Raw genomic sequence first — 26,558 nt, forward strand, 5'->3', positions numbered from 1 at the left:
CCGAAGCCCCTCACTCCAGCCCAAAATGAGCACACCAAAAATGAGGATGAGCTGGGGGAGCTGAGTCTCCCTGGGGCTTTGTCATTTCCTCCTTGAGCCCGGCCAGCTGCTCACCCCCAGGGCCAAACCCACCAGCCCTGGCATGTGGGGGGCTGTTGTGATAGGGAAAGCAGTGCCGCGGTTTCAGGATGGGACCCACCGCTCCTCACTGGGCCCCCATGCCTGTGGGCAAAGCAGGTCAGTCTACAATGCTGCCAGGCCGGCAGGTCCACGTGGTGGGGGGCTGCCGGGACAGGGGGCGAGGGCACATCCCTGACCTGCGGTTGCCTGCTGTCTTTCAGGAGAGGAAGCTGTGTGCCCACCCTCGGATCGAGATCTACAAGGAGGACCGCATCTACTTCGTGTGCCCCCTCGCCCGCCAAGGGGACTTCTATGTGCCTGAAATGAAAGAACTGGAGAGGAAGAGCAGGGCTGCCGCAGTTGAGGCTGAGGATGCCCAGACAGACATCACAGGTATCCATGGGTTGCGCACGGGGTCCATCTTTGATTGGCTTCAGCTCTCCCAAAGGCAGGGGTCCTGGTGTCCCCGGTGCTGCCTCCTGAGCAGGCAGAGAGGGGCCAACCTGTGCCCACCTGGCACCCAACCACTGAGTCTCAGCACACCTCTTCCCCTCACCTGGGGATGAGATAGGGTCTCATTCCCAAGGTGTCACGCCATGCCTTGGGGAGCACCCGGGCACCCCCGTGGCATCGGGACAAGGGCCAAGCTGCCACCGAGCCGCTGGCCCACTGTTGTCAGAGCAGAGATGGATCTCGCAGCTTTTGGTTGCAGCTGGGCTTGTTTTTCTCCTTGTCATATACATCTTCCTTGATCTCATCTTCATCTGTTACATATTGGGATTGCGAAGAGCTTAAATACCAGGTTTCTGTAGCTGGTGGTGGAGTTGCCCGATAGCATCTGCTCAGCAAGATCTGTTGGAGCCTGGATGTATTCATACAGGAAGGGACCACAATGGCTGTAGGCGCAGAACAGCAGTGCTATAGTAACCCGAAATGCTAGTTGCCGTTGCCAGCCCACGTGCTCACATGTCTGTGAGATGTGGGAGCCGGCTAGCCGAGCATTCCCGGGTGCTGGATGGCGCAGCCGAGCTGGCCACTGGCAGGGGCAGCTGCCTCCTCCTGCCCTGCAGGTTGCCCACGCTTGCGTAACGGGCATGAAAAAAACATAACCGCTCTCCTCGCCTCCGGGGGAGTTTGGTCATTTTATTTAACACATCTTCAGATTTGGATTGCTTTAATTCTTAATCGCGTGCGGCATAAAAGCAAGCCTGGAGATTGCTTTCTGGGAGCTCTGTCCATTTAGTGCTGCAATGAAGAGTCTAATTGGAGCGGTTTTCCAGCGCTTTCAGGTCCTGTATTTTTGCTGCACTCACTCAGCTCTTTGCCTTTTTGTCTGCCTTGCGTCAGGGTGGCTGCTTTGGGCACTGGCCCAGGTTGGCTGAAGGCACCTCGCAGCCCGCTCCCTCCAGCACCTTCCCATAGTTGCCTCGTGGTTTTGGAGAGGAACAGCAGGACGCATGTGAGCAAAAGGTCGGTGGCTCTGGCAGCTGCCTGTGCTCCTTTCTGCACCGCTCAGGGGGTGCACAGCCCAGTGGCATGGCCGGAGGATGCTCGATGCAGCTGCTGCCCTGCGCCCCGGCTGTCTTGGTGCTTTCCCTGGAGTGCGCCTGCACACCTGCAGTGGGGGAGTCCCGTGCCCTGCTGGAAGAAGGGCTGGGAAGGTTATTCCAATTCTAGACTGCAAATGATGTTGGACTTTCTCATGTGGGAGACCCCTGCCCTGGGCCGGGCTCCCCAGCAGCAGGTCTTGGCAGTTCCTCCACCACCCCTCCCCTTCCAGTCACACAGATGAGCTTTTGTAGGTGCAGTCTGATGCAGTGTCATCTGCTGAGTCTGCACAAAACCAGCTTAAAATAATAATAGCTGTGAGAGGTTGGCCTTGCCTCTAAGGCTAAAGAGTTGAGCTTGGATGTCGACACTGTGATCACCGTCACTGCTGGGCACGGCAGCAGAACCAGGTCTGGCGGGGCATCGCATCCTTGCTCCAGCTGTTGGAGAGGGCCAAGGATGTGGCAAGCCTTGGGGTTGTTTGTGCTGCTCCTGCCTGAGGATCTTGGCGGTCCCCATGATCTCCTGCATCCCCATAATGTCATGATGCCCTGGGCCAGCACAACCGCTGTCACCTGGGGAGGGTGGCACCCTGTGGGGAGGTCCTGGGCTTGTGCAAAGGGAGATGGTGCCCAGCGAGCATCCTTGTCCCACCGCCACTGGCCTGCTGATGCTGGGGACTTGGTTTACTGCTGGTAGTGCTGCCCCAGCTGCAGTGGTTGAGCAGCCATTGGGCTGCCCCTGGTTCAGCAGCAGGGTCAAAGTCGGGAGGCAAGGTGGGGGGCAGCAGCTGGTCTCCTCAGGCTCCGCATCTCAACACTGAAGTCTCACGTGGGTTTTCTGAACCTCGGTGTGAGAGGAGATCCCGCTGGAGGGGGCAGCCAGCAGATCTCTGCTCTGCCCAGCTGCTCAATGGAGATGCCTTGAAGGGGACGCCTTGAAGATGACACCTTGAAGACAGCACCTTAAAGATGACGCCTTACAGATTCAGACTGGTCCTCCCTTCGCAAGTATTTTCTGTGCTGGGATCTGTGCAACCACCTCTGAGTTGGAGGAAGAGAAAGCCATAATCTCTTTTCCCATCCTTTTTTACTCCCTTCTTCCTTGGGGAGCCATTGAAGGTAGTCGCCTTCAACAGACATGATGGCCATAAGATCTTCATGTGACAGCTTTTGAGCTTTCCTCTGATGGCTGGAGGGTGGGCGCAGCAACGTTCCCATCTGCTTTTCAGTGTGGTCCCCCCTCGACCCCGATTGTGTGGATTTGGGTTATTTCTTGGTCTACTTCAGCTCTGCCAGTGTTTCAAACGGTCTTGCCCTGACGGAGCCTCAGGCAGTGCTGGGATGCTCCTGGGAGGGTGGGAGAAGGTGGTGGTCCTTGCTGGTGGCACTCGGCTCCTCTGGCTGTGCCTGAGCAGCGCAAATCCAGACACAGGGCCCTGACACTCTGCTGCCTTGCCGGGCGAGCAAGGGGACTGGGGAGGTCCTGAGCCCCTTTTCCTCTCCCTGAGGCAACTGAGGATGCTCTACGCGTGGCAGCCTTGGGTTCTCGCTCCTGACGTGGCAGCAGATGAAGCCCGCTCTTCCCTTCCTCTCACAAAATACTGAAATAACAGCAATGAGCGTGCGATTTCAGAGCGAGCATCATATTTAGTAATGCTCTGTGTGGACGCAGCACCTTTCGATCACAGCTCACGAATCTCCCCACCAGCAGCTGTATTATGCTTTCCTCGAATTAAAGACTTGAGGAGTTCCCAGCGGAAGGCGCTGCCATTTATCCTCGCCTGTCGGTGTGGCTGGTGCCAGGTGGAACCAAGTGATTTAGATGTGTAAGAAAAGCTTGGATTTGTTTTTTTTGATCCTCCTGACCTTGGAGCACATCACCCCATTTTGGCTGTCGTCTGCTGTCCTCCTTGCTCCTGAGCTCACCCTGTGAGGTGCTGGGTGCCTGCAGCTCTGAGCAAAGCCAATGGCCGTAGAAGATGCGGGACGTGGCCCAGGGTTTCTGCTTTCTGCCACTGCTCTACACAGAGCAGGGTGTTGGCAGCTCTGCTGAGGACGAACACACTTGGCACGCAAGGAATGGGCCGGGGGCTGCGGCTGCCTCCGCACCAATTCCGTCCCTTCTTTGCCATCCTCAGGGTCATCGGAAAGACAGGAAGCATTTTTGGAAGGCGGCTGATGGGTCTCCAGGGGTCCAGTGTCAATCACGATTAGTTGTTTTGTACTTAATTATTTTCTGGGGCTTTGGCATCAGCGCAGTGCTCAGCAGGCCCTTGCTCCCGGCTCGCTCTCAGCAGCGTGCTCTCCAGCATGATCCTGCTGTGGCGCATGGAAGGTGAAAGCAAACAAAAGCAGCCTCTCGACATGCACTTGCTGGCATGAACACAGATGGTTTCTAAGCACGTGGCTCTGCCCAGAGTCTCAGGTGCTCATTTTCCTGGAGCTGAGTCTGTCCAGCAGCGTCCGGGTGCAACCGATGGCATCACCCGCTGAGCCCCACTGCCATGGGGGGGCACCTTCCCTGATGCGCTCTGCCTCATCCCCACTTGCTTCCATCCTCTGAAGAGCCCTGCCTGTTCTGCCTGCCTGTACCTCCCAAAAAGGGTCTCAGCAGGCAGCTCCTGCTGTGCCTTCCTGCGGATCGGCCTGTCCCAGTCCCTCTCCTGATGGCTGTATGTGAGCTTCGGCAAGCACGGAGGAGCTGTGCCCCTCCTGGCAGTGCATTGATTTATTATTTAGTGGCAGAGGCAATGAATATTTAATTGAACGGGCGGAAAGAGAGGGCCTGGGTGCACCAAGAGGGAAGCAATGCTCGGGCATCAGTGTCCTGCTGGGGTGATGCAGGAGGGGAGCCAGTCCTTCCCGGGGGGATTTAGGGATGCCGATACCCGGGGTGGCACAGGGCTGAGCTGCCTGGGGAGATCGGCTCCATGCCCGGCTTGTTAGCAGCATGGGGTGAGTGGTTCCTGTTTCACCCATCCGTGGATGGTATCTTGGTGTTGGCTGCTTGGCTTCCTGTCTTCCTAGGTGGCCCTGGCCTTTGGGGGGCTCCTCAACACCCTGCTGGGGCTTCAGCCCGGGCTGTGTCTGTTTTTCCCAAATTAAAACTTCCCGGTTGCCCATTCCTCTGAATGAACACACAGCAGGATGGCTACATTGTCCTCGGGGGAGCAGAGGAGGAGGGGGGTCTCCACGGGACAGCTGGCACCTCGCTGCATGCCAGAGGGGAAAGCCACGCTGGATCCGGGTGCTGGGCTGGCTCCCAGGGCAGGGACCGGCCTTGGGAAGTGGGATGCAGGGGATGGGCAGCAGCTCGCTGGGGGACCAAGCAAGGTGCCTGGGGCAGGATGGAGAAGTGGGTGTGGGGGCTGACAGAAACCTCTGTGCCCACGAGATGAGAGCTGAACCCCTGCTCGCCCATGAGGCACCTTCCAACGAGGCTTTGGTTGCCCTCTTGGAGCCCCGCCGTACTCCCTGCCTGGCCAATCCAGGCTGTGCTGGGGAAGCTGGGGGTTCCTGCCATGTCCCCCTGCCAGAGCTGACCCCGCACCGTCCCCAGCAGCAGCGGCTCCGTCTCCTGCCCTGCCTGCCCCAGCCATCCATCCCCGGCCAGGCTGGGTGGCCACGCCGGAGCCAGCCTTGTCCTGCTCAGAGGAAAGCGAGGCTGCTGAAATGGGCAAATTTGCCAGCTGAGGCTGCTCAAACATGATCAGAAGTGACAGAGTGGTGAAAAAGTGCCTGGCTGAAAGGAAACAGGACTCGATTTATTGTCGCCCTCGGAGCTGGGGAGAGGGAGGTGGCTGCAGGGGTGAGGACAGCGGTGCTTTCCCATGGTGGCAGCTTGGAGCAGTGCATAGGTCGGCTTCATCCCCATCTTCCTGTCCCTGAGCTGCTGCCTCTCTCCTCAAGAGCTCCCTTGCTTTGTGGCATGGGGTTACATGATGGCTTCCCAGCCAAAACAGCCCCCAGGGTGACATGAGAGGGGTGCTGTGCAGGCAGGGCATGGCTTGGGGGGTCGGGGTCACTCTTGTCCCAGGTTTCAGAGGGACGCGAGATGACCATGAATGACGTGAGCTGTCATAAAGCCATGGTGGGAACGTGTCTGTTTCGCCTCAGGCCACCAATCTGGCCAAACTGTGGTTTTTTTTTTGAGATCCCCACTAAAGACCTTGCAAACCCTTAGTTGGCTTCAAGGCTCAGGGGCCACACGCTCCCCTCCATCTCCTGCAGCTCTCCATCTTCCCAGAGGCTCCCTGCTGACCCACTGCCCTGCTGAGGTCCTACCAGGTGGGACAGCATCTCCCACCTTTCTGCTGCCTGCTTGGTGGCCGCCATCCCCTTCAGTGAGCGCTTCACCGGCAGCGCGCAGAACATCCTTTTTAACTTAGAGTAAATGTAGTTTCCGTGTCGAGGCACTCCCTGATGCTGCAGCAAAGGCAGCTCATGTCGGTGGGTGATGGTTCTTTTCTCCTTTTCATGGGGGGGTCACCAGGCGCTGCTTGGGTGGGCGGCCCAGGGCTCGGTTCATACCAGCTGCCAAAGTGGTTGCGTGAGAGGTGGTTGCGTGGCTGAGGTGAGAGGGTGGAGGCTCAGGCTTCTCTCAGGACACCCGCTGGGCAGGATGCAGCTGATACACCATCCAGGCGGGATGAAGCAGCGGGTACACTGCGTCTGTGGGTCTTTCCCGGCTGTTCCTCGTCCTGCTACCACTGCTTGGTCCTCTCCGAACGGCCCTCACTCAGCTGGCAGGACTGTGGGATGATGCCGCTCAGAAGGCAGAGGACTGCCATTTGCAAGCAGTTTTGCTGGCAGCTGCCCAGGCTGGGAAAAAAAACAGTAAAAAAAGGGATTTAAGGGTGTTTGGAAGGAAAGTTCCCTCCCTGGCGGGTCTCCTCCAGGAGATGAGTGGCTGCTGTGCAGCTGGAGGAGGGCAAGCAGCCCAGCCCCGGGCACCCTAGCTGCAGGAGCCCCGGGAGGCTGGAGATGCCTGTGGGAGGCCGGGGCAGCCCCATGCCAGTGGCTGGGGATGGAGCCACCCTGGCAGGAGCCATCGTGGAGGAGAGGGCTCTCCTCTCCCGCCTGGGAGCCCCTCTGTAGCCATCACGGTCCTCTTTGCCACTTCCCAGCCCCACTGGTGGCAAGCTGCGGTCCCCCGCTGGTGCCACTGCTGAGCGGGGCTCCTCCTGGTTTCCCTCCTGGTGTGGGGCATGATCGTAGGCAAGGGCATCTGGCCCAGCGCAGATGGAGCCCCCGGGTGAGCAGAGGTGCCAGGAAGCAGCCGAGCCCAGCACGCGCTTCCCGCCGGTGCAAGGCAGGCCGGAGGAGGGTGGAGTGGGGAGGGCCATGATGGAGGAGCCCGCCCAGTGTTTGCTGCCGCTGTCATAATTAACAACATGGATCTACGATGTTGTAATCAGCGACGTGGATCCATGATGTCATAATTAACCACGTGGATCTGTGATGTCATAATTAACAATGATGAATGTTTTACAGGAGGGTTTTGTCTCCCAGCTGGTTGCTCCGGCAACAGCACTGAGCTGCTGGTCTCAATCTGACACATTCATCTCGTCAACTCCTTAATTGTGTTGTCAACTGAGCTAACGAGGCAGGGATGTGGGGAGGGGGTGGTGGGCCAAGGGGGCAGGCAGGGGCAGCCCCTGGGGGAGCTCGGCGATGAGAGGGGGTGTGGGCTGGCAGCCGGGTGACGTGGAGAAGTGCCAAGTGAGCTGGGAAGGCTCCCCCCATCCTCTGGCACCCCGAGTCCCGTCTGCCGCTGCTCTGCCTGCCTTTGCACTGCTGCGACGCACTGATGGCTGCGGGGGAGCCACTCAAGGAGCGGGAGCTGGTTGAAGCGGGTGCTGAAGGCAGCGTTAGGAAGCCCTGACATGAGGCTGGACGTGCACTTGCCTCTGACGGCGGCACATCCGAGGACCTGCCCACGTGCCACCTTTCCCTTGGGTGCTCAAGCAATGCTGCAGTTCCCCATCACCCTTGCAGCACAGCATCCTGCTCCTTGCCTTGTTCCTGGTGCCGTGCTGGGGGCAGGGTTGTCCCCCAGCTCCCAGGCCAGGCATCCTCCCTAAGGAAGGGCTTCCCAGGTCCTTGGTGTGCACATGGAGAGCAGCAGTGGGGCCAGGGGGTCAGGGCACGGCTGGTAAGCCGGGGGCTGTTTGTGCCGGCTTGGGGGTGCCTTGATTTCAGAGAGCTGCTTGAGTCTAGCTCATGCTTGTCTTGGCATGGTCACTTCTCAAAGGCACAGGAGGTGACAAGAGGTAGGAGCTGGTCTCCACTGTGGCCTGAGGTTTCTGGTGGCTTCGAAGGCTGTGGCACCCCATCCCCATCACCTCCTTCCCGCAGCATTCACTCCCTCCCCTTCTCTCTCCATCCCAGGGGCTGACACTGTGAGTGAGACAAGTTCCATCAGCATAGAGGCCACAACTGACAGCAGAGACACCTCGGTGGCCACCTCCATCCTGCTGCCCTTCCCAGCCAGCCGTGGCCGGGAGGAGGCGGACAACCGCAGCGAGCACAGTTACAGTGAGTCGGGAGCCAGCGGCTCCTCCTTCGAGGAGCTGGACCTGGAGGTCACCGGGGACGGGGAGGGAGCCCCAGGCCTGCTTCCCGAAGTGGGCTACGCTGGCAACCAGGAGGTCACAGACAAGTGGACCAAGGAGTCTATCGCTGCCGAGAGAGGAGAAGAGTGAAGCGGAGACCTGGCTGCCTCGCCTCCCGCCAGGGTCTGAGTTACTGGGAACCAGTTGCCTTTCCCACCTCTTTCCTCTCCAGCCAAGAGATTTCAGTCGCTGATTTCCCCCGGGACCTGCTCTCTCTCTTTGCAGAAAGGGTGCTTGACGGTTTCGGGGACTTTGGGAGGCAGGGGGGTCTCCTGCAGTGCTCGGCGGCATGGGGTAGGTGCAGGCTGGGGGGGCAGCAAAATGCATTTGCTGCTTGTGTGTCTCTAGATGCGTCGCAAATTCCTCACAGGCGTCTCAGGGGATGGTGGTGGATGGCAGAGGTGTCCCCCCTCGTCTCTGCCAGTGCCCCTGTCACCCACAGCTTCTCTCTGCCGTACTGCCGCGTGTTTTCTAGCACCAAAGAGCCGTGAGTAGGGTCAGTTGGGTTTGTTCCCCCCTTCTCTTCCCCTTGCTGAAAAATGGAAACATCCCATGTAAACCTGGTCCTCCTGGCACTTCCACGGGCGCTTTTGGGGTCTGTAATAAAGTGGATGCTTTTCCTCACTGGTAGCCGGTGGCATTGCTCACTGCCTCTTGGCTGATCGCGCCGTCCTGCCCTGTGGCGGGGAGCATGCTGCGGGTGGAGGCTGTCGGTGGGCTGCCCCCTGCGCCCCCTGACTGAGCCAGGGAGCTGCCCGAGGGCTCTGCATCCCCGCTGCTCACGCTTGCTCCCTGCCCGGGCAACCCAGCAGGGTCACAGGGACCGTCCCCCGCTTCTGCAAGCTGCAGGGGGAGCGGGGAAGGGTCCCAGCCGCCGTGCTGAGCTGGGCTGGGCTGGAGGGAGGTGGCATCCCCGCTCCTCTTGGGAACCCGCTGAAAGTAAAATCAGTAAAGCCAGGTCCGTGGGCCGCTGGAGGGCCTGGCCCTGCTGTGCTCCTCCTGTGGCGGGGGGACCAGCCTGCCTGCGCAGTGCCTCCCCAGCATCACACCTGCCTAGTCCCGCAGCCGCGGGGTGCAGGGAGGGAGGGCTGCCCATGCTGGTCCCAGTTCCCTGTCCCCCAGCTGGGGACGAGGCCCCTGCCCTGGTGCCCCCGGTGCCTCCCACAGCCCAGGGCTTGTTCCCCGGTGGTCGGACGTGGCAACCCAAAACCAGGGCTTGGGGTGGGGGTGCAAGGGGCAGGGGAGGCCTGGCTGTCCCTCTGTGGTGGGGATGTGTCCTCCCTGGCTTGGAAAGGTCACGATCAGTCCTCAGCCAGTGATTGACGTGAGATTTTTCATAAATATTTTGTGCTCTGAGTGATAAAATATTAAACTCCTTCAGCCCACATGGAAAAATATTGCTCTTCCCGGTGTTTATCTTTGTTGCCAATTATTACAAAACTGCCAAGCCCCCTGAAATATTTATGCCTGGCTGAGGCTCCGAGGGGGTTGGAGCCAGGCAGTGGATCCTAACGCCACTTGTCCCCTAGCCCCACTGAAGATGGGGGCCAGGGAGGCTTTGCCATCATCCTGCTGTCAGCAGCACCAAAGCAGCAGCCAGGAGGGTGCAGGCGGTGCCAGGGCACGTGCGGGTCTCGTGCCAGGTCCTGTCTGCTGGCAGGGAAGTGGGACCTTGGCAGTGCCAGCATCCTTCGGCACGGCACGTCTCCAGCTCTCCCCGGCTTTCTGCACCTCCCGGCTAGCGGTGGCAAGGTCCCCTAGCCCAGGCAAGCTCCTCTCCCTGGTGCTCTGCTCCCTCTGTGCTAACAGTCTTGAAAAGAGACGAGCTGGTGGGGTCTGGGGTCTTGGTGCCATGGGACCCCAGGGGGGGACCTTGCCATGGAGGTCCTGGGTTATGCCCCCCCCCAAATCAGGACTGCTGGGTGGGGGAACACACACAGAGGGTCTGACTCTTGCTGCAGTGCCCCAGACTGCAGCCTGCAAGCACAGCGGCTGGCAGTGGGGAAACTGAGGCATGGGGCAGGGAGGTGGTTACTTGTGGTGGTGCCCCAGAGGCACCCCTGGCCCCTGCCCATCCCTGGGGGTCTTGTGTCATCCTCGTCCCATTCTTGTCCCTGAGCCATGGAACTCTCCAGGACAGCCGGGCTGCCAGCATGGGACCGATGGGGACACAGCACAGCGGGATCCTGGGCGGCCAAATGGCTCCAAAAAGGGTTTGGGCAAGCGGTGGAGACCTGGAACACTAAATCCAGCCACTGCCTCTGCCTTCGGAGGAGGCAGCTCAGGGAACATCATCCAAAGCCTTCCCCCAGCTTGGTGCTTGGGCTGACGGTGAGTGCCGGGGGCTGCGTGGAGCGCAGGGGTCAGCGGGGTGATGCTGGGCCGCTGGGTGCCCCCCAAGGCCTTGGGGAGAAGGGGGCAGGCTGCGGGGGTGCTGTGCTGGGCAGGGGGGAACGGCCCTGGGGGCACCAGGTTCCAGCTGTGGAGCTGGAGCTGGGACCCCTCTCACTGGGCTGGGACTGAGACGGGGGGCTCTGGGGCCGGGGGAGCGGGTGCTGAGCTGTGCCCTGCCGGCTCTGCCAGGGGATGTGGTCCTGCCTGCTCTGGCTGTGTCCTGCCTCTGCCCAGCCTGGGTCTGGCCATCCCTTGCCTGCATCTGGCCGTGCCTTGCCTGTGCCCTGGCTTCTCTGGCCATGTCCTGTCTGGATCTGGCCACGTCCTGCCTGTGTCCTGCCTGCCCTGCCTGTGTCCTGCCTGTGCACTGCCTGGATCCGGCCGTGTCCCCCCGGCTTTGGCCAAGCCCTGCCAGCCGCCGGCCCTGCCGGTGCCCTGCCCGGCGCGGCGGTGCCGGGAGCGGGCGGAGGGCAGGCGGGGCGGCCCCGGGGGTGCCGCTACCCGCCGGGCCGGGCCGGGCCGGGGCCGGGGCCGGGCCGGGGCGGGGGCCGGGCCGGGGCGGGGGCCGGGGCCGGGCCGGGCCGGGCGGGGGGCGGAGCGGCTCCGCTCGGCTGGGGCTGGCGGAGTGTCAGAGGCGGCGGCGGGAGGCGGCGGCAGCCGCAGCTCCGAGGCAGCCGCTGCACCGGCACCGGCACCGGCACCGGCTCCCGGCACAGCCCGCCGGGTCCAGGTAAGGGCTGCGGTCCCACCCCGGCGCTCCCGGCCGCGCCCGTCCCCGTGGCCTCGGGCCGCGCCGTGCCCCGGCGGCGCCCGCGCATCCCCAGAGCCCCGGTGCCCGCGGCGGAGGGGCACGGCGACCGGCAATGCCCCCGCAGCCGTCGGGGCCGCGGCACGGCGGGGCTCGGCGGCCGGTACCCGGAGCCGGTGCTCGGAGCCGGTGCCGGGGCTCCCGGGGCTGCGGGAGGGGAGCCGAGCCCGGGCACCGGCACCGGTACCGGCACCGGCTGGGCCGGGGGTGCGGGCGGGGCGGGGGGGGGGCACCGGGGCCGGTCCCGCCGGCTCCCCCCTGCCCGGCGCAAGACGCCGGGCCGCGGGGCTCCGGGAGAAGGGCTCGGGGGGGTCCCCGTCCCCCCGGTGCCCCGGCAGCGCCGACCCCCGCAGCGGGCACCCGGCGGGACCCCGCCGCCGCAGCCCCCCGGCCCCGGGCAGGGGCTGCCCGCCGTCACCGGGGCAGGGAAGCGGGGGTGACCGGCCGGCACGGCGGGGACAGCCCCCCTGCCCCTGCTGCCGCCCCCCGGGTCCCTCCTCCGGCTGTCCCCGGCCGGGGGGAGCAGTGGCTTTGGGGGGGGCTCCCGGGGCAGCCAGACCCCAGGGCGAGTTTGGGACGGGATTTGGGGCGCATCGGCCAAGGCCGTGACCCCAGCCCCTCCCATTGCCTTCGCCTCCCCGAGCCCCCACGCTCCTGCCAGGCTGGGCAAGAGCAGCCGAACAGCCACGGTGACAGGGGACGCTGGGGCGAGCACCCCGGGGAAGGCGTTTTGGCCCCACGGGGCACCGGTGCTCGCAGACCATGGGGCAGAACGGAGGTGTGGGGCTCCTGGCAGAGCTCAGGGGAGGTGAGACCTCCGGGGACCCCCGAGGGAGGTGACCCCCGAGGGAGGTGATGATGGCGGCTTGTGCAAGCTGGGCTCACCCTGCGCCTTCCCAGCACTGCTTCTCTCACACACGCCCCATGCCACCCCGAAGGGTGCTGGTGTCGGAGAGGGTCAGGTCTCCTGGTAGGGGGTGGGTGGGAAGCGCTCGGGGCACACAGGAGCAACGGCACCTTTTCACCCATCCTGCTCGCCGATGCTTTTGGGAGGGGAGGCTGCCAGCAGCCAGCCACTGGCAGGAGCCTTCCCATCGCACCGTGGCCATCGGGCTGGACTTGGCTCTGCCCTGCCAGGTGCTTCACTTCCCCAGATGTTCTCCAGATGTTCTCATGGGGCTGTCCTCCCCCAGGCACCGTGCCAACCCAGCTGAGCAGCTGTGGGGATGGCCTCAGCCCTGTTCGCAGCATCCCTCAGGGCTCACTGCAGGGTGGGCGATGGTTTGCCCTCTTGGGAGTGCTTTGCCTGAAGGTGCCTTTCATCTGGTGGGTCCTGCCAACTGTCCCAGAAGAGCCGGACACCAAGGAGCCGGGCTCCCGGTCCTGACGGACCCCTGTGCTGGGCTCAGCCTGCTGCCAATGGGCTCCATCAATAAACCATGGGCCTGCAGCCTCTTTCCTGATGGAGGAAACCCTGGGTCTCGCAAAAGCATTCACTGCCTGAAATAAGGCAGGGATTCTTCCTTGGCCTCTTCCCCGGCCTCTTCCCCAAACTCCTTCAAATTGAGGGGTCAGGTAGGAGGTGCCCTGAGGCAGCTGGGGGCTCACCACAGGTAGGCAGCACCTGGGGACAGGCACTTTGGGATGCGGAGGAGGAGGTCCACATGCATCTCACCACCCCACCCCATTACACCCTGTGCCACACTGCTGCCAGCATCCTCCTGGGCATCACTGCCAGCTCCGGCTGCTTGCCAGAGGGCTCCTCCTGCCACGGGCATCCCCTGTCTGGGAGCACCACAGGGGCATCGAGGGGTGCCCTGCTCCTGCCCAGGGAGAGCAGCCTCAGTACTGGCTGCAGGGGGCTGCAGGGGGGGCAGCACTCTCTGACATCACCCTCCCACCCCATGTGCCCCCACGAGCACCCTCCTCTGCTGGGCTGCGGGTGAGCCCCGGGACCCACTGTGGCACCGGCAGCTTCCCATGCCAGAGCAGCCCGAGGTTTCTGGGCTGTCAGGGGTCTCTTTTTCCCATGGCCCCTGAAACACTGGCCCTGCGGGATTTCAGCAGTTGGCTTCAAATGGGAAACAAATCTCCCGTGGTTTGGGAAAAGACAACCGATCTCCGAGGGGACCGCATCTCCTGCCAAAAAAAGGCCTGCCTGCTGCAAAAGCCTTTGATTCCCCTGCGCCTCTGTGCTTTCTGCAGAGGGAGTCAGCAAACCTGGCTCTTACTTTTCCTGAAATCTCTGAATTTAGTATACAGGGAAGGAAGGGGCGGTGGTGAGAGAACAGACTCTAAAGCACCGCGGCTGCCAGAGCCTGCCCTGTGCATCGCTGCGGGAGGATGAAGCCAGTGGCGTGTCCCTGCTCCGGCCCCGCTGCCATGGGCAGCACTGGGGGCAGCAGCCAGGGTGGGTGGGCTCCAGGGGGATGGGGATTAAAATACAGCAGTGGCTGGGTGCTGGGTGCTGCAGGCACAGTGGGCTCATGGCCGGCTGCTTTTGGCAGTGCTCTTGGCTGGAGGCTGGGAGCTGTCAGCACCCCTGATGCTGCTGCGTGGGTCGGGGGCTTGGCTCGGAGCTGGCGTGGGCTCTATCCACCCAGCCTGGGCTCCCTGCCCTGGGTGACATCCCTGCCCCAGGTGACCTCCCTGGCTCCTTCCCCCAGCCCTGGATGTTTTAGGGGCTGGCAAGCTGCCCTCCGGCAGGCTGCTCTGCCCGGTGCTGCTGCGGGAGCCAGCTCTGTGCCCCCCCTCCCCATGCTGATGCATCCCGGGGACTGCTGTGGGGGGACAAGTCCCTGCACCCCTGCTTGTCCCCTGGGATCTGTGTCACTTGCGGGTGCCCTGGGGGTCCCGGGTCACTGCGGGAGCTGTTGCATCCACTCAGCTCGCCCTTCTGTGTGGAGGCTTCTTCTGAAGGGCACCCCGAGTCAGGGGGCACTGAGGTGGGGGGCACAGGCTGGCTCATGCCCTTGCTCACCTGTGCAGCCCTGGCAGTGCCCTTGGGGACAGTCCCTGTCTCGCCTTGCAGCCCACAGACCCAGCGGCTTTTCTCTTCACTTTTCCAGGTGCCGAGAGCTCTGCTGGGGTGGCACGACCCCCCTCCCGCTGACACCACGCCGTGCCACCCCCGCCACCCGATGCCTGGGGACTGCCTGCCCTCACCTTGACGGGTGGCAGCAGGTGACACCGGGTGGCACGGGTCCCCCATCCAGCACCAGCACACCCCATGGCGGTCCCCCCCCTCTTGTGGCTGATGCGCCTGGCCACCTGCCTGGCCGCCGGGCATGGCATGGCTGGGAAGAAGGAGATCAGCATGGACGGGGACCTGGTGATTGGGGGCCTCTTCCCTGTCCATGAGAAAGGAGTGGGGAGTGAAGACTGTGGCAAGATTAATGAGCACCGGGGCATCCAGCGCCTGGAGGCCATGCTCTTCGCCCTGGACGAGATCAACAAGGATGGGAGCATCCTGCCGGGGGTGAAGCTGGGTGCCCACATCCTCGACACCTGCTCCAAGGACACCTATGCCCTCGAGCAATCCCTCGACTTTGTCCGCGCCTCCCTCACCAGGGTGGATGGCTCCGAGCACATCTGCCCTGACGGCTCCTACGCTGTCCATGATGACGTGCCCACTGCCATCACCGGCGTCATCGGGGGCTCCTACAGCGATGTTTCCATCCAGGTACGCCCCAAGGCAAGAGGGGCTCGGATGGGGCTGGGGGGTCTGCAGAAATGGCGGGCGGGGGTGTAAAACCCCAGCAGCAGTGCAATAATGCCGCTGCCAGTGTGGCACAGGGATGCTCTTGTATCCCTTGCGGTGATGCTGTGCCCCTTTCTGCAACAGGGAGGGAACACCAGCCTGGCAACTGAGAGAGCCATCTCTCTGCTACTGTGGGGGGGCTGCAACCCTGATGGTGGCTGGGGTCCCCTCAGGGGCTGCAAGAAGCACCCCCACCTGCCATAAGCCATGGGAGCCAAGCCACTGTATCCGTCCCACGTGGGGATGGGGCTTTATTCCCCTCCTGGGGTTATAGCAGCAAGCACAGCTCCTGAGCCCAGAATGATCTCGATGCTCAGGTCCACGCCGTCCTTGGTGCCACCATGCTGCCGCATCCCTCGCTGCCGCCAGTGGGCCTGGATGGTGCGAGCTGCCTCCTGGCAACGCCGGTACCGGTCCCTGGCCTGCCACATCCTGGCATGGGCTTGGAGGAGGACGCTGGCCCTCTCCCACCTGACGTATGCTGCCAGAGCCTGCAGGCGCTGCTCCTCCCGCAGACGGGCGACAGCACGATGCCACCAGGCCTGGATGCAGCAGGCACTGCGAGTGGCCACCTCCAGTGCCCGGCGGACCAGCTGCCCCCGCCACCAGGCCTGGATGGCCACAGCCGCGCCATGGCTGTCCCAGTCCCTCCTGGCCAGCGTAGCGCTGGCGGGGGCAGCTGCTGCGCTGCCCAGGTATCCAGTGGGTGGCTGTCCCCGGGGGCTGCTGTGGTGCGGGAGCGGGGTTTGGCTCACCTGCAGCCCCGTGGATCCTGTCCCCCATAGGATGGGTGGGCGGCCAGGTGCAGGGACCCCCGCTGGCATGGTGGTGACACTCCTGATGTCAGAGACACCCTCTGGCATGGCAGTGATGCTCCTGATGTCAGAATGGCACTAGGGACACGGCGGTGGGGATGTGAGGACACTGCTCCCGGCAGGCAGAGCTGCCCAGCACGAGGGAGCACTGTCCCCTCTGCCCCCCCTAAACCCAGCCCATGAGGAGCAGCCAGCTGTGAAGGGGCACCCACCTCCACGGGGCTCAGATGTAGGGCTGCCTGGCTGCAGCAGGGTGGGCACAGGGGCCACTGCCCCCATGTCCCCAGTGATCCCATGGGAACAGGCACCTTGAGCCTCAGACCAGGCTGTCACCCTGGGTGGGGTGCAGCTCCCCAAAACCTGTGGCTCTGCAGACCCAGGGACTGGCTTAGGCAGGGAGAAGAGCATCCCCTGAGGATGCAGGCAGCCGGAGGGCCCAGCTGAGTCCTGGGGGCTGCCGGTGCCCCAGGCGCTCACTAAGATTTAACGAGTCCCCAGGGCGTATTGAATCCCATCCGCTGATCCCTGGGTCCCCACATCCCCCTGGCCGTGGGGTGGAGAAAGCTGGAGCCTGGTGATGGAGACAGCACCCTGGTCCAGCCCACGTGGGCGCTTGTCCCTTCCCTTGCTGGAGGACCCCGTGTGTCCCCATGGCCAGGGGTACCATCCCAAACCCGGGCAGGCAGGTGGTGGCACGGGCAGCCAGTGTGCCAGCTGGGGAGCAGGAGCAGCGCTGGGACAGCATGGCCGGCTGGCAGCTCCTGTTGTGCGGCGAGGACAGGCGGCGGCATTGCTGCGCTCGGGGGCCTTCTTGCCATTAGGGGACTTTGTTGTCAAGAACATTTGTCCATGTTAATTAAGCCGCATCTCTCTCCTGGGGAGCAGTGAGATGTGGGCAGGCTCACTGGCCCTGCCAGCGTGCCTGAGCCCCCCCTTGCTGCTCCAAGAACCTGGGTTTTTAACAGCCTCATTAGTGGGGTTTTTTCCCCTTTGAAGCTAACGAGAGCTTCTGCCGAGCGGCTGAAAGGTGCTGGTCCTGCTGGAGCTCCTGATGCGGGATGCGCAGGCGCTGGTCCCCAGGCCCAGCTCTGCAGCCCCCCCAGGCTAGGTTGGGGGGGCTCTGACCTGGCTCCCGGCCCCCAGAGCCCTTTCCCCCCATGCCGTGGAGCTGCCAGGTGCCCCGGCTTTCTCCTTGCCCATGAGCATCTCCCACAGGTCGCCTGCGGGGGAGTTTCTGCTTTTGCCATGAATCCATTTATCCCCTCCCCAGCCCAAAATTTCAGCGGGGAGTGCATGAAATACCAAAGAAAAATAAATGAGCATGTCTGAGGTCTCAGGTAACCTTGTGAATGCACTGTCCATCCATCTGTCCATCAACCAGGACCCTCCAGGTGTGTGGGGGGTGTTGCTCATCAGCCCCACGGTCGTGCTTGGGAACACCATGGTGTTGGGCAGAGGTCCTCTGGTGGGAACGTCCCTCGCCAGGCCACGTCTTCAGGCGCTCACCTCTCCTCCTCCACGCAGGTGGCCAACCTGCTGCGGCTCTTCCAGATTCCGCAGATCAGCTATGCCTCCACCAGCGCCAAGCTCAGTGACAAGTCCCGCTATGACTACTTCGCCCGCACCGTCCCACCAGACTTCTACCAAGCCAAAGCCATGGCGGAGATCCTCCGTTTTTTCAACTGGACCTACGTCTCCACCGTGGCCTCAGAGGGCGACTACGGGGAGACAGGGATCGAGGCCTTTGAGCAAGAAGCCCGCATGCGCAACATCTGCATCGCCACCTCAGAGAAGGTGGGGCGCTCCATGAACAAGAAGACCTACGATGGGGTGCTCCGGGCTCTGCTGCAGAAGCCCAATGCCAGAGTGGTTGTGCTGTTCACCCGAAGCGAAGATGCCCGGGAGCTGCTGGCAGCTGCCCAGAGAGCCAACGTGTCCTTCATGTGGGTGGCCAGTGATGGGTGGGGAGCCCTGGAGAGCGTGGTGGCTGGCAGTGAAGCAGTGGCGGAGGGAGCAATCACCATCGAGCTGGCAGCCTACCCCATTAAAGAGTTTGCTGCCTACTTCCGTAACCTCAACCCCTACAATAACAGCCGAAATCCCTGGTTTCGGGAGTTTTGGGAGCAGAAGTTCAAGTGCAGCTTCCACACGCAGGACTGTAGCCGGTACTCCCTCAAGACAGGCAAGTTTGAGCCAGAGTCCAAGATCACGTTTGTGGTCAATGCGGTCTATGCCATGGCCCACTCTCTCCACAGCATGCACCAGGCACTCTGCCCCAACACCACCAAGCTCTGCGACGCCATGAAACCCGTCAATGGCAAGAGGTTCTACAAGGACTTTATGCTCAATGTTAATTTTGATGGTGAGTCCAGAGATGGAGACAAGGTTCGGCTGCCTAACTGGAAAGGGATGGGTGGAGGGACGGGGAGGAGGAAGGAGACCCGTATTTGACCCAAAGCCCTCCGGTTCCTCCAGCCTGCGCACACCTGGGGACCCCTGTGCTATGGGCTGTGGTTGTCCCAAGATGCCAACAGCTCACCATCACCCTTGGGAGGCAATCTAGGCCTTCTGTCCCCAGTGTGGAGAAGCTGGTGACCAACTCCATCCTGCTAGAGCTGGGTGGGACCGGCCCCACAGGGGCCCCTCCAGGAACGTCAGGCCTTGGAGACCTCACTTGGAAGCACCATGATTTATTCACATTTCAGGGATTAAAGTGGAGGGAGAACCTTGATCAGGGACCTGCATAGTTGGGGATGAATTAGAAGTGCGTCTGTCCTCTGTGACTTGGGCTGAGCCCAGCTACCCAGGTGTCATTGAGAGCCATGGAGGCTGAAAAATCCCGCTCTGTCCCTGCAGAGCTGGCTGGGGCTGCCGAGCATTTAGGCATGTGGGGAGATATAGTTCTCAACCGTTGCTTTCCTGCTCCTAATGTGTGCATAGGCAGCAATTATGAGAGTGAAGGCAGGCAACAGGTTGGACATTTGCTTGTGACTATGGTGGGATGTGACCCTTTGAAGGGGCCCTGCCTCCACGCCAGGAGCGAGCACTCTCCTGCCCCATGGCAGTCACCATCTCCCCTTCTTCTCCCTCCAGCTCCGTTCAGGCCAGCAGACACCAAGAGTGTCGTTCGATTTGACCGCTACGGTGATGGCATCGGGCGCTACAACATCTTCAACTATCACCACATGGACGGGCGGTATCAGTATCAGAAGGTGGGCTACTGGGCTGAGGGGCTCATCCTCAACACCAGCCTCATCCCTTGGGCTGAGACCTCCATCCCTGTGTCCCAGTGCAGCGACCCCTGCAAGAAGAATGAGATAAAGAGCATGCAGCCCGGAGACATATGCTGCTGGATCTGCATCCCCTGCCAGCCCTACGAGTACTTGCTGGATGAGTTCACCTGCATGGACTGCGGTCTCGGTTACTGGCCCAATGAGACCCTGAACGGCTGCTACGAGTTGCCCCAAGAGTATATCCGCTGGAAAGACGCCTGGGCCATTGGTCCCGTCACTATCTCTTGCCTGGGTTTTCTCTCCACCCTCTTTGTTTTTGGAGTCTTTGTGAAGAACAATGACACGCCCATCGTGAAGGCCTCAGGCCGGGAGCTCTGCTACATTCTCCTGAGCGGGGTCCTCATGTGCTACAGCATGACCTTCATCTTCATCGCAAAGCCTTCCACCGAGGTGTGCACGCTCCGGCGTCTGGGGCTGGGCACGTCCTTCGCCGTCTGCTATTCGGCCCTCTTGACCAAGACGAATCGCATCGCCAGGATCTTCAGCGGGGTGAAGGAGGGGGTCCAGCGCCCCCGGTTCATAAGCCCCACATCACAGGTGGTCATCTGCATGGCCCTTATCTCTTGCCAGCTGATCATCGTCATCATCTGGCTGCTGGTGGAGACCCCCGGCACAGGCAAGGAGACGGAGCCTGACAAGAGGTACATCGTCACCCTCAAGTGCAACAACCGCGATTCCAACATGCTCATTTCACTCACCTACAACGTCCTCTTGATCGTCCTCTGCACGGTCTATGCCTTCAAGACACGGAAATGCCCCGAAAACTTCAACGAGGCCAAGTTCATTGGGTTCACCATGTACACGACCTGCATCATCTGGCTGGCCTTCCTGCCCATCTTCTACGTGACCTCCAGCGACTACCGAGTAAGAGCCTGAGTTTTGGGGGGACTCTAAAAGGGCTTGATCTGAGCGGTCCTGGTGACTTGGGCCCCGCAGGGTTTGTGGCTAGGAGCTGCGTGGGCCTGGGCAAGGGTCTTCGGCCATGGACCTGGTGATGGTCACCTCTGCATTGGGGCGTTCGTTACCGGGTGAAGCATGGCTGAGGGGGTAACGAGTCCTGGGGAGAAGGACTGCCCTTGGCAGACTGTTTGCTAGGGTGAGGATGGGAAACGCCCCCGAGACCTCCAGAGACCCCCTCTGACCTGACTGCAGAGGAGTGCTTGCCACCCTTCAGCCCCAGCGCAGGAATGCCAACCCCAGGGCCCGCCTGGTCCCTGGGAAGCTGAGCAGTGCGGGGGATGGAGGAGCGTGGGGTGCACCCTGCACCACCTCAACCCCCCAGCAAGGTGCCCTGCCAGCTCTGGAGGACTGTGTGGGGGTGGCTGCGGTCGGGGGCTTCTGGAGAGGACCTGTATCCCCTGGTGGGAGCAGGCAGTGGGATGAGGGGTGTTGGTGAGGCTGGGTGGGGTGCGGCTCAGGGTGCACCCCCCTTGCAGGAGCAGCGTGTCCCCATCAGGGCAGTGCCCATCCTCTGCCCACGGGTCTCCGGCAGGTCCACCCTGATGGAGGGACCTAGTGCAGGGTGGGATGTGCCTGCGGGGTGCAGGCAGCAGGCTCTGCCCGGTGGGAGGTGGCTGGTGCCACAGTGAGGGCTCCATCCTGCCCCACTCAGGGCAGAGGGCTGGTGGCAGCAGCACCTGATGCGCACCGCTGTCTCCAGGTCCAGACCACCACCATGTGTGTCTCAGTGAGCCTCAGCGGCACCGTGGTCCTTGGCTGCCTCTTCACCCCCAAGCTCCACATCATACTCTTCCAACCCCAGAAGAACGTGGCCAGCCACCGCGTGGGCACCGCTCGGTTCAGCGTGGCAGGCGCCAGCTCCAGCCAGTCCCACGGTGAGTGCAGGGGGGCTGGGGAAGGGCTGGGGGGCAGCACCCCCTTCCTGGCAGGGAGCTGGGGGCACCCCAGCACGGGCCCCTGAAGGAAACAGGGGTGCAGGGTAGGGCACAGCTGGGAACAGGGGGATAGAGGCTGCTGTGTCCCCTATGGCTCAGCCCTGGCTGTGTCCCAATCCCCCATCTCCCCCCATCTCATGTGGCTGCGAGCCCCAAGGCTGCAGCATGGTCTGCTGGGGGGGGACCGCTCCTGGGGGCCCATCCTCACCCTGGGGGGACACGGCCACCCTGGGCACCCTCCACCCCAGCCCTGGGGGACAGAGCACCCTGGGCACCCATTGCCCACCACAGTGGGATGCCCTGGGCGGGGTGGTGCTGCCGGACCCCAGCCTGCCCCTGACTGCTGCCCTCCCGGCCAGGCTCGGCCTCACAGTACGTGCCCACGGTGTGCAATGGCCGTGAGGTGGTGGACTCCACGACGTCGTCCTTGTGAAGGACGGGGAGGCCAGGTGGTGGTGGTGCTGCTCCTGCCCGCGGCCGCACTGCACCCCGGCTCCCTCCCCAGGGAGAGCAGCGCCCGCGGCACCGCCCGCTCAGGGGCCAGAGGCAGGCGGGAGGCTCGGCCCCCGCCCCAGCACGAGCTACGCGTCCCACGCGCTGGGTCATGGTACGTTGTCACCCTTCCTTTGCACTGAGCCACGTTACACATCCCTTGTCCCCTGCCCTGAGCCCTGGTGCACTACCCCCTGTCCCCGCACCCAGCCGTGGCGAACATCCCCAGTCCTTTGCACTGAGCCGTGGCGCACGACCCTGTTGTCACCTGCACCGAGCCATGGCGCATGTCCCCCCGTCTCTTGCGCTGAGCCGTGGTGCACGTCCCCTGCGTCACCTGCACTGAGCCGTTCTGCGCATTCCCCCATCCCCTGCGCTGGGCCCTGGTACGTGTCCCCCTGTCCCTTGCCCCAAGCCACGGTCCAGGTCCCTGTCCCTTGCACTGAGCTGAGGTGCACATCATCCCCTCCATCCCCTGCCCCGAGCCACGGTGAATGTGCCCCCCGTCCCTTGCACTGAGCCGCAGCGCACAGACCCCGGCCCTTGAACTGCGCCGTGGTGCACGTTCCCCACCCCTGCACCAGCTGTGGTGCAAGCCCCTTGCCCCAAGCCGCCGTGCACAACCCGACTCCACACCAAGTCACACCTCGCTTGCGCCGAGCCACGCCGAGCCCTGCCCCAGCACCCACTGCCCTCGCCCTATTGCCCACCCCCATTTCCTGGGGTGGGGCCTTTCATGTCCCCCCTGTGCCAAGCCGTGTCCCACGTCCCCCCTCCCTGGGCCAGCAGAGGACCCCCCCGCCCCAGGCCCTTTGCACGTTTTCACCTTTTCCTCCTCCTTTTCGGCCCCGGCAAAGCCGCCAAGCGCTGCCAGGCTGGGGCCAAGCCCCCTCCGTCCCCCCGCTCGCTCTGCATGGTGCTTCTCACCCCTTCGTGGGAGACAGGGCAGAGGAGCGGGGCTCAACGCCCGCTGCCCCCCCGGCCCCTGCAGAGCCCGGGGGGTCGGGCGGGGGCTGAGGGCAACTAACAGGACCCAGGTATTTGAGCCCAACCAAGTTTTTAAGAGTAGATTTTTTCCGTGTGCAAGAGCGTGATTTTTTTTTTTTATAATTTATGTACATAAAGTGGTTTTGGTTTGGTTTGGTTTTGTTATTTTTTTTTTAAAATGGACTCTTCCAGAGCTCATGTCCATCTGAACCTGAGGGAAGGGGGCAGACCCTCGCAGAGGGCAGAGCCACAGCACGATATGGGGGCCAGCAGGGGCGGGGGGCCATGTGACTCCCCCCACTCGTGCCCTGCCGGCCCCAGGAGGGTGGTCGCATGAAGGACGCGGGACGCAGCTCCGGGGCCAGGGGGCTAGGAGCTGTCAGGGGCTTCAGGGCTGGGGGCTGCAGCCCTCCGCTTCAGGGGGATGATGCAGATGCTGTTTTTGGCTGCTTTGACTCTCCACCACCGGCCGAGCCTACAGATGAGAGAGATGGGGGTCACCCTCGGCCGGGCCGCAGCGCAGAGGGGGCTGCCCCCGGGCAGTGGCAGGGAACGGGGACGGTACCGGTGCTCCTGTCCAAGGCCGGCCACCAGGAAGTCGCCGGCTGCAGAGAACTTGAGGCTGTTGACAAAACCCACCTGGAAGGGACAGGGCAGGGTGAGGGGCTCCCGTTGTCTCCTCCTGCCGCCCGGGGAGGGGAGCCCCCACCAAGAGACACCCCCAGCCCAGCTTCAGCATCCCCAACCTCCCCATCCGTACCAAGGGGATGTCGCAGAGGGGCTCCAGCTTCCGAAATCCCTCACCACACTTCCAGAGCTTCACGCTGGCACTGTGGGAGCCTGGGGCAGAGAGAGGAGACTCCTGCTGTGCATCCTGATCCAGGGAAGGGAGCAGGACAGCCTCCCCAGACCCCTGCTCCAGAGCAGCTGCCACACACCTGTAGCCAGGAGGTCACTGTTGCAGAGAGCGGCCACTGCGGAGATCCAGTAGGGCTGCTGCAGGCCCTGGGAGTCCTGCATGCCGTGAGCCTGCCGGGCCAGCACCAGTGGCTTCTTCTTTGTCAGCCCCCACAAGGCTACGGACCTGACAGGGCGGGGAGGGGTGAGGGGGCTGCGGGGGGCACCGCCTGCCCACCCCGGGCACCAGCCAGCCCCGCGCTCACCCGTCATCAGCGCCCGACACCATGTGCTCCTCGTTGATGAGCTGGATACAGTCGATGGAGCCCCTACAAAGAGAACAGGCAACTACCAGCACTGCCGAGCGTGCTTTGGGATTCCATTTAGGAGACAAGGGCTCACCAGGGCGTCAGTGTTCCCAAAGTGCCAGCAGGCTCCTGGTGACGCTTGGCACCCTCACACCGCCGCCCCCTCTCCCACCCCAGACCTACTGGTGCCCATAAAACACAAGCTGTGACTCCTCGGGGATCTTCCAGAGCCGCACGGTGCCGTCCCGTCCCCCCGCCGTCACACAGCAGTCCCGGCTCAGGCTGTCCAGCCCTGTGATGACGTCCTGGTGCCCGAAACTGGAGGGAGAGGTGGCAAAGAGCTGCAGCGAGCACGGCCCTCCGCCACAGCGCCTGCCCCCGGCGAGGGGGGTCAGCGGGGTGCCCCCTCCCAGGTCTTACAGGGTCTCCACATATGCATTCTCCGCCACGTTCCAGACCTTGACGCAGCGGTCATGGGAGGCGCTGTACAGCTGGTACGTGCCTTTCCGGAAGGACAGGCCCTGCGGATGGACAGACAGACGTCCGTCTGGGGGGCAGCGGTGAGGGGCACCAGGGAGGATGGCGCTGCCTGGCCCCACAGGCGTCACAGCTGACGCCCCTGACTCACCGAGACAGCATCGCGGTGCCCGGTGAAGATGTGCAGGCGTTTGCAGGTGGCTGCATCCCAGATCATGATCATCTTGTTCCTGTCTCCCGTAGCCTGGCAGAACACAGGGGATACCCGAGACCTGCTCCTCGGGGACCTGCGGCCCGTGCCAGCCTCTGCTCCCACCCCATGTGCTTTGGGGGGTCCCAGGGACCCGTTCTTGACTCCGGCGGAGGCACGGGCTGCTTTAACCCAGCAAAGTATACCTGGGCACGAGATACAGCTCCCCAGGACCCCGGGAGGAGATGCACTCCCCACCACCACCTCTCCGCCCCACATGGCAGCGCCAGCATCACTCGCCCGTACCAGGTACTTGCCATCCGATGAGATGGCCATGCAGAGGACATGCGACGCGTGCCCCATGTGCCGCTCCTCAGTGCCCTTCTTCCCCCCGGGCACAACGCAGAGCCTCTTCCCGCTCTCCACCTCCCCTACGGGAAAGGCACCACCGTCACCCCCTGGGAGCCTCCCACCACTCCGGAAAGCATCAGCGAGCCTCCCACAGAGCCCAGAACGATGCCTGTGCACATCCCCAGAGGGGCCAGGGGCCAAGCCACCTCCACAGGCACCCACGGTCCTGCTGCTGCAGGGTCCCCGCAGGGTTCAGGCTGGGGGAACAGCCGGTTGTGGCCCCGGGGGAACACTTGCATTTGATGAGGGAGCCGTCCTTGGAAGCAGAAAAGATGAACCTGTCATCCGGAGAGATGACCAGGCAGGTGACGGGCAGCTGGTGCCCCCGCAGCACGCGGATGCTGGCTGGATCCGGAGGCTGCACCTGCAGGGAGAGCGGGATGTGAGCTGGGCTGCCCCGGTCCCTTCCCCAGGCTTGGGAGCACCCGAGCACAGCACCCTTCCTTCTCCAGGGCGCCAGCAGCCGGCACGCCGGGCGGGAGAAGGGCCACGGTCCCATAGCTGGCATGGCAAGTCGGGGTACCAGCCGTGGCCATGCCTGAGTGTCCCCCAAGCCGGCACTTACAGTCCGGCAGCCCCCCAGCGCTGGGCACTTACGTCTTTGGCGACGAGGCGCTGCAGCCGGCCCTTCTGCTCGAGCTGGGGAAGAAGCGGGAGGCTCAGCGGAGGCGGCCCCGGCCCCGCGGGCGGGGGACAGAGCCCGCCGGTGCCACCGGGACCGAGGGGACGCGCCCTGCTCCCTGCTCACCACGTCCTCCTTCAGCCGGCCGCCGATGAGATCCGCGGGCGTCTCTTCCTCCTCTGCCGCCGCCCGCTCCTCCTCTGCGGCGGACACGGGGCATGAGGGCCGGGCTCAGCACCGGGGGCTGCCCGCCTCTCTGCCCCGCCGGGGCACCGGCACCGGGGCCGGGTAGGGCTCACCGTACTGGCGGAGCTGCTCCAGGTACAGCTTGGCCAGGCGCAGCTTCTTCTCCTGCGGCGTCTCCTCTACCTCCTCCTCCGCCGCCGCCGCCTCCCGCCGCCGCCGCCGCCCCAACGACGGGCTGCGGGGACAGGCGTGAGCACCGCCACCGGCACCCCCACCGGTACCGCCATCCCCCCCGCCGCAGCCCTTACCTCTCCGGCTCGGAGTCGCTGGACACTTCCTCGTCGACGGGCCGGCCGGCCGCCGCCCGCGGCCTCCCCTCGGCGCCCGGGAACTGCGGGACGAACGGGGGTGATCCACGGGACAGGGACGGGCGCGGCAACACCCGCCGGAGAGACCCCGCCAGGACAGTGCCTCTCGCCCCCCTCCCTCCCCCCGGCCCGGCCCTCACCGCCGCCCGCGGCCGCAGCCGCCGCCCCGCCGCCCCGCGCGGGGCCTTGGCCCTCCGGCCGCCCGCCGCCGCCGCCATGCTGCCGCCACACGTGGTGCCCGCCGCGCCGCCTGCGGCCGGCCAGGCCACGCCCCCGCCCCGCCTATTGGCTGCAGGCGGACGGGCCCCGCCTCCCACCGCCCCTGAGGCCCCGCCCCCCCCGCCCGGAAGCGCGCTCCTGCCCCGGCCCCG

At 63.6% G+C, this 26,558-nt stretch overlaps 3 protein-coding genes across 3 annotated transcripts in view; 2 read left to right on the top strand and 1 right to left on the bottom strand.

Moving 5' to 3' along the window:
• Positions 1-8,914, top strand: part of TEX264 (testis expressed 264, ER-phagy receptor) — a 42,981-nt gene extending 34,067 nt beyond the window's left edge. Inside the window, exons 5-6 of the mRNA XM_087743103.1 lie at positions 342-513; positions 8,061-8,914. Coding sequence (XP_087599229.1) covers positions 342-513; positions 8,061-8,374 — 486 coding nt within the window. The 3' untranslated portion in view covers positions 8,375-8,914. The remainder of the gene's footprint in view (positions 1-341; positions 514-8,060) is intronic.
• A 2,360-nt stretch (positions 8,915-11,274) lies between these two features.
• Positions 11,275-22,880, top strand: GRM2 (glutamate metabotropic receptor 2). Its single transcript, XM_087743102.1, has 6 exons — positions 11,275-11,408; positions 14,555-15,168; positions 17,586-18,423; positions 19,155-20,218; positions 21,015-21,189; positions 21,609-22,880. Exons 2-6 carry the CDS (start codon positions 14,716-14,718, stop codon positions 21,680-21,682), a joined length of 2,604 nt encoding a protein of 867 aa, XP_087599228.1. The 5' UTR covers positions 11,275-11,408; positions 14,555-14,715; the 3' UTR covers positions 21,683-22,880.
• RRP9 (ribosomal RNA processing 9, U3 small nucleolar RNA binding protein) lies at positions 22,871-26,426 on the bottom strand. The gene is made up of 15 exons (XM_087743104.1): positions 26,328-26,426; positions 26,128-26,210; positions 25,933-26,054; positions 25,760-25,833; positions 25,609-25,650; positions 25,249-25,375; positions 24,907-25,031; positions 24,562-24,654; positions 24,354-24,454; positions 24,117-24,251; positions 23,892-23,954; positions 23,667-23,812; positions 23,489-23,568; positions 23,294-23,367; positions 22,871-23,203 (listed from the first exon to the last, which is right to left on the bottom strand). Exons 1-15 carry the CDS (start codon positions 26,403-26,405, stop codon positions 23,098-23,100), a joined length of 1,449 nt encoding a protein of 482 aa, XP_087599230.1. The 5' UTR covers positions 26,406-26,426; the 3' UTR covers positions 22,871-23,097.
• Positions 26,427-26,558: the final 132 nt, after the last annotated feature.

Source organism: Nipponia nippon, unplaced genomic scaffold (assembly GCF_047370975.1).
Source record: "Nipponia nippon isolate SJK-2023a ecotype South Korea unplaced genomic scaffold, ASM4737097v1 scaffold_9, whole genome shotgun sequence".
NCBI classification, from domain to species: Eukaryota; Metazoa; Chordata; class Aves; order Pelecaniformes; family Threskiornithidae; genus Nipponia; species Nipponia nippon.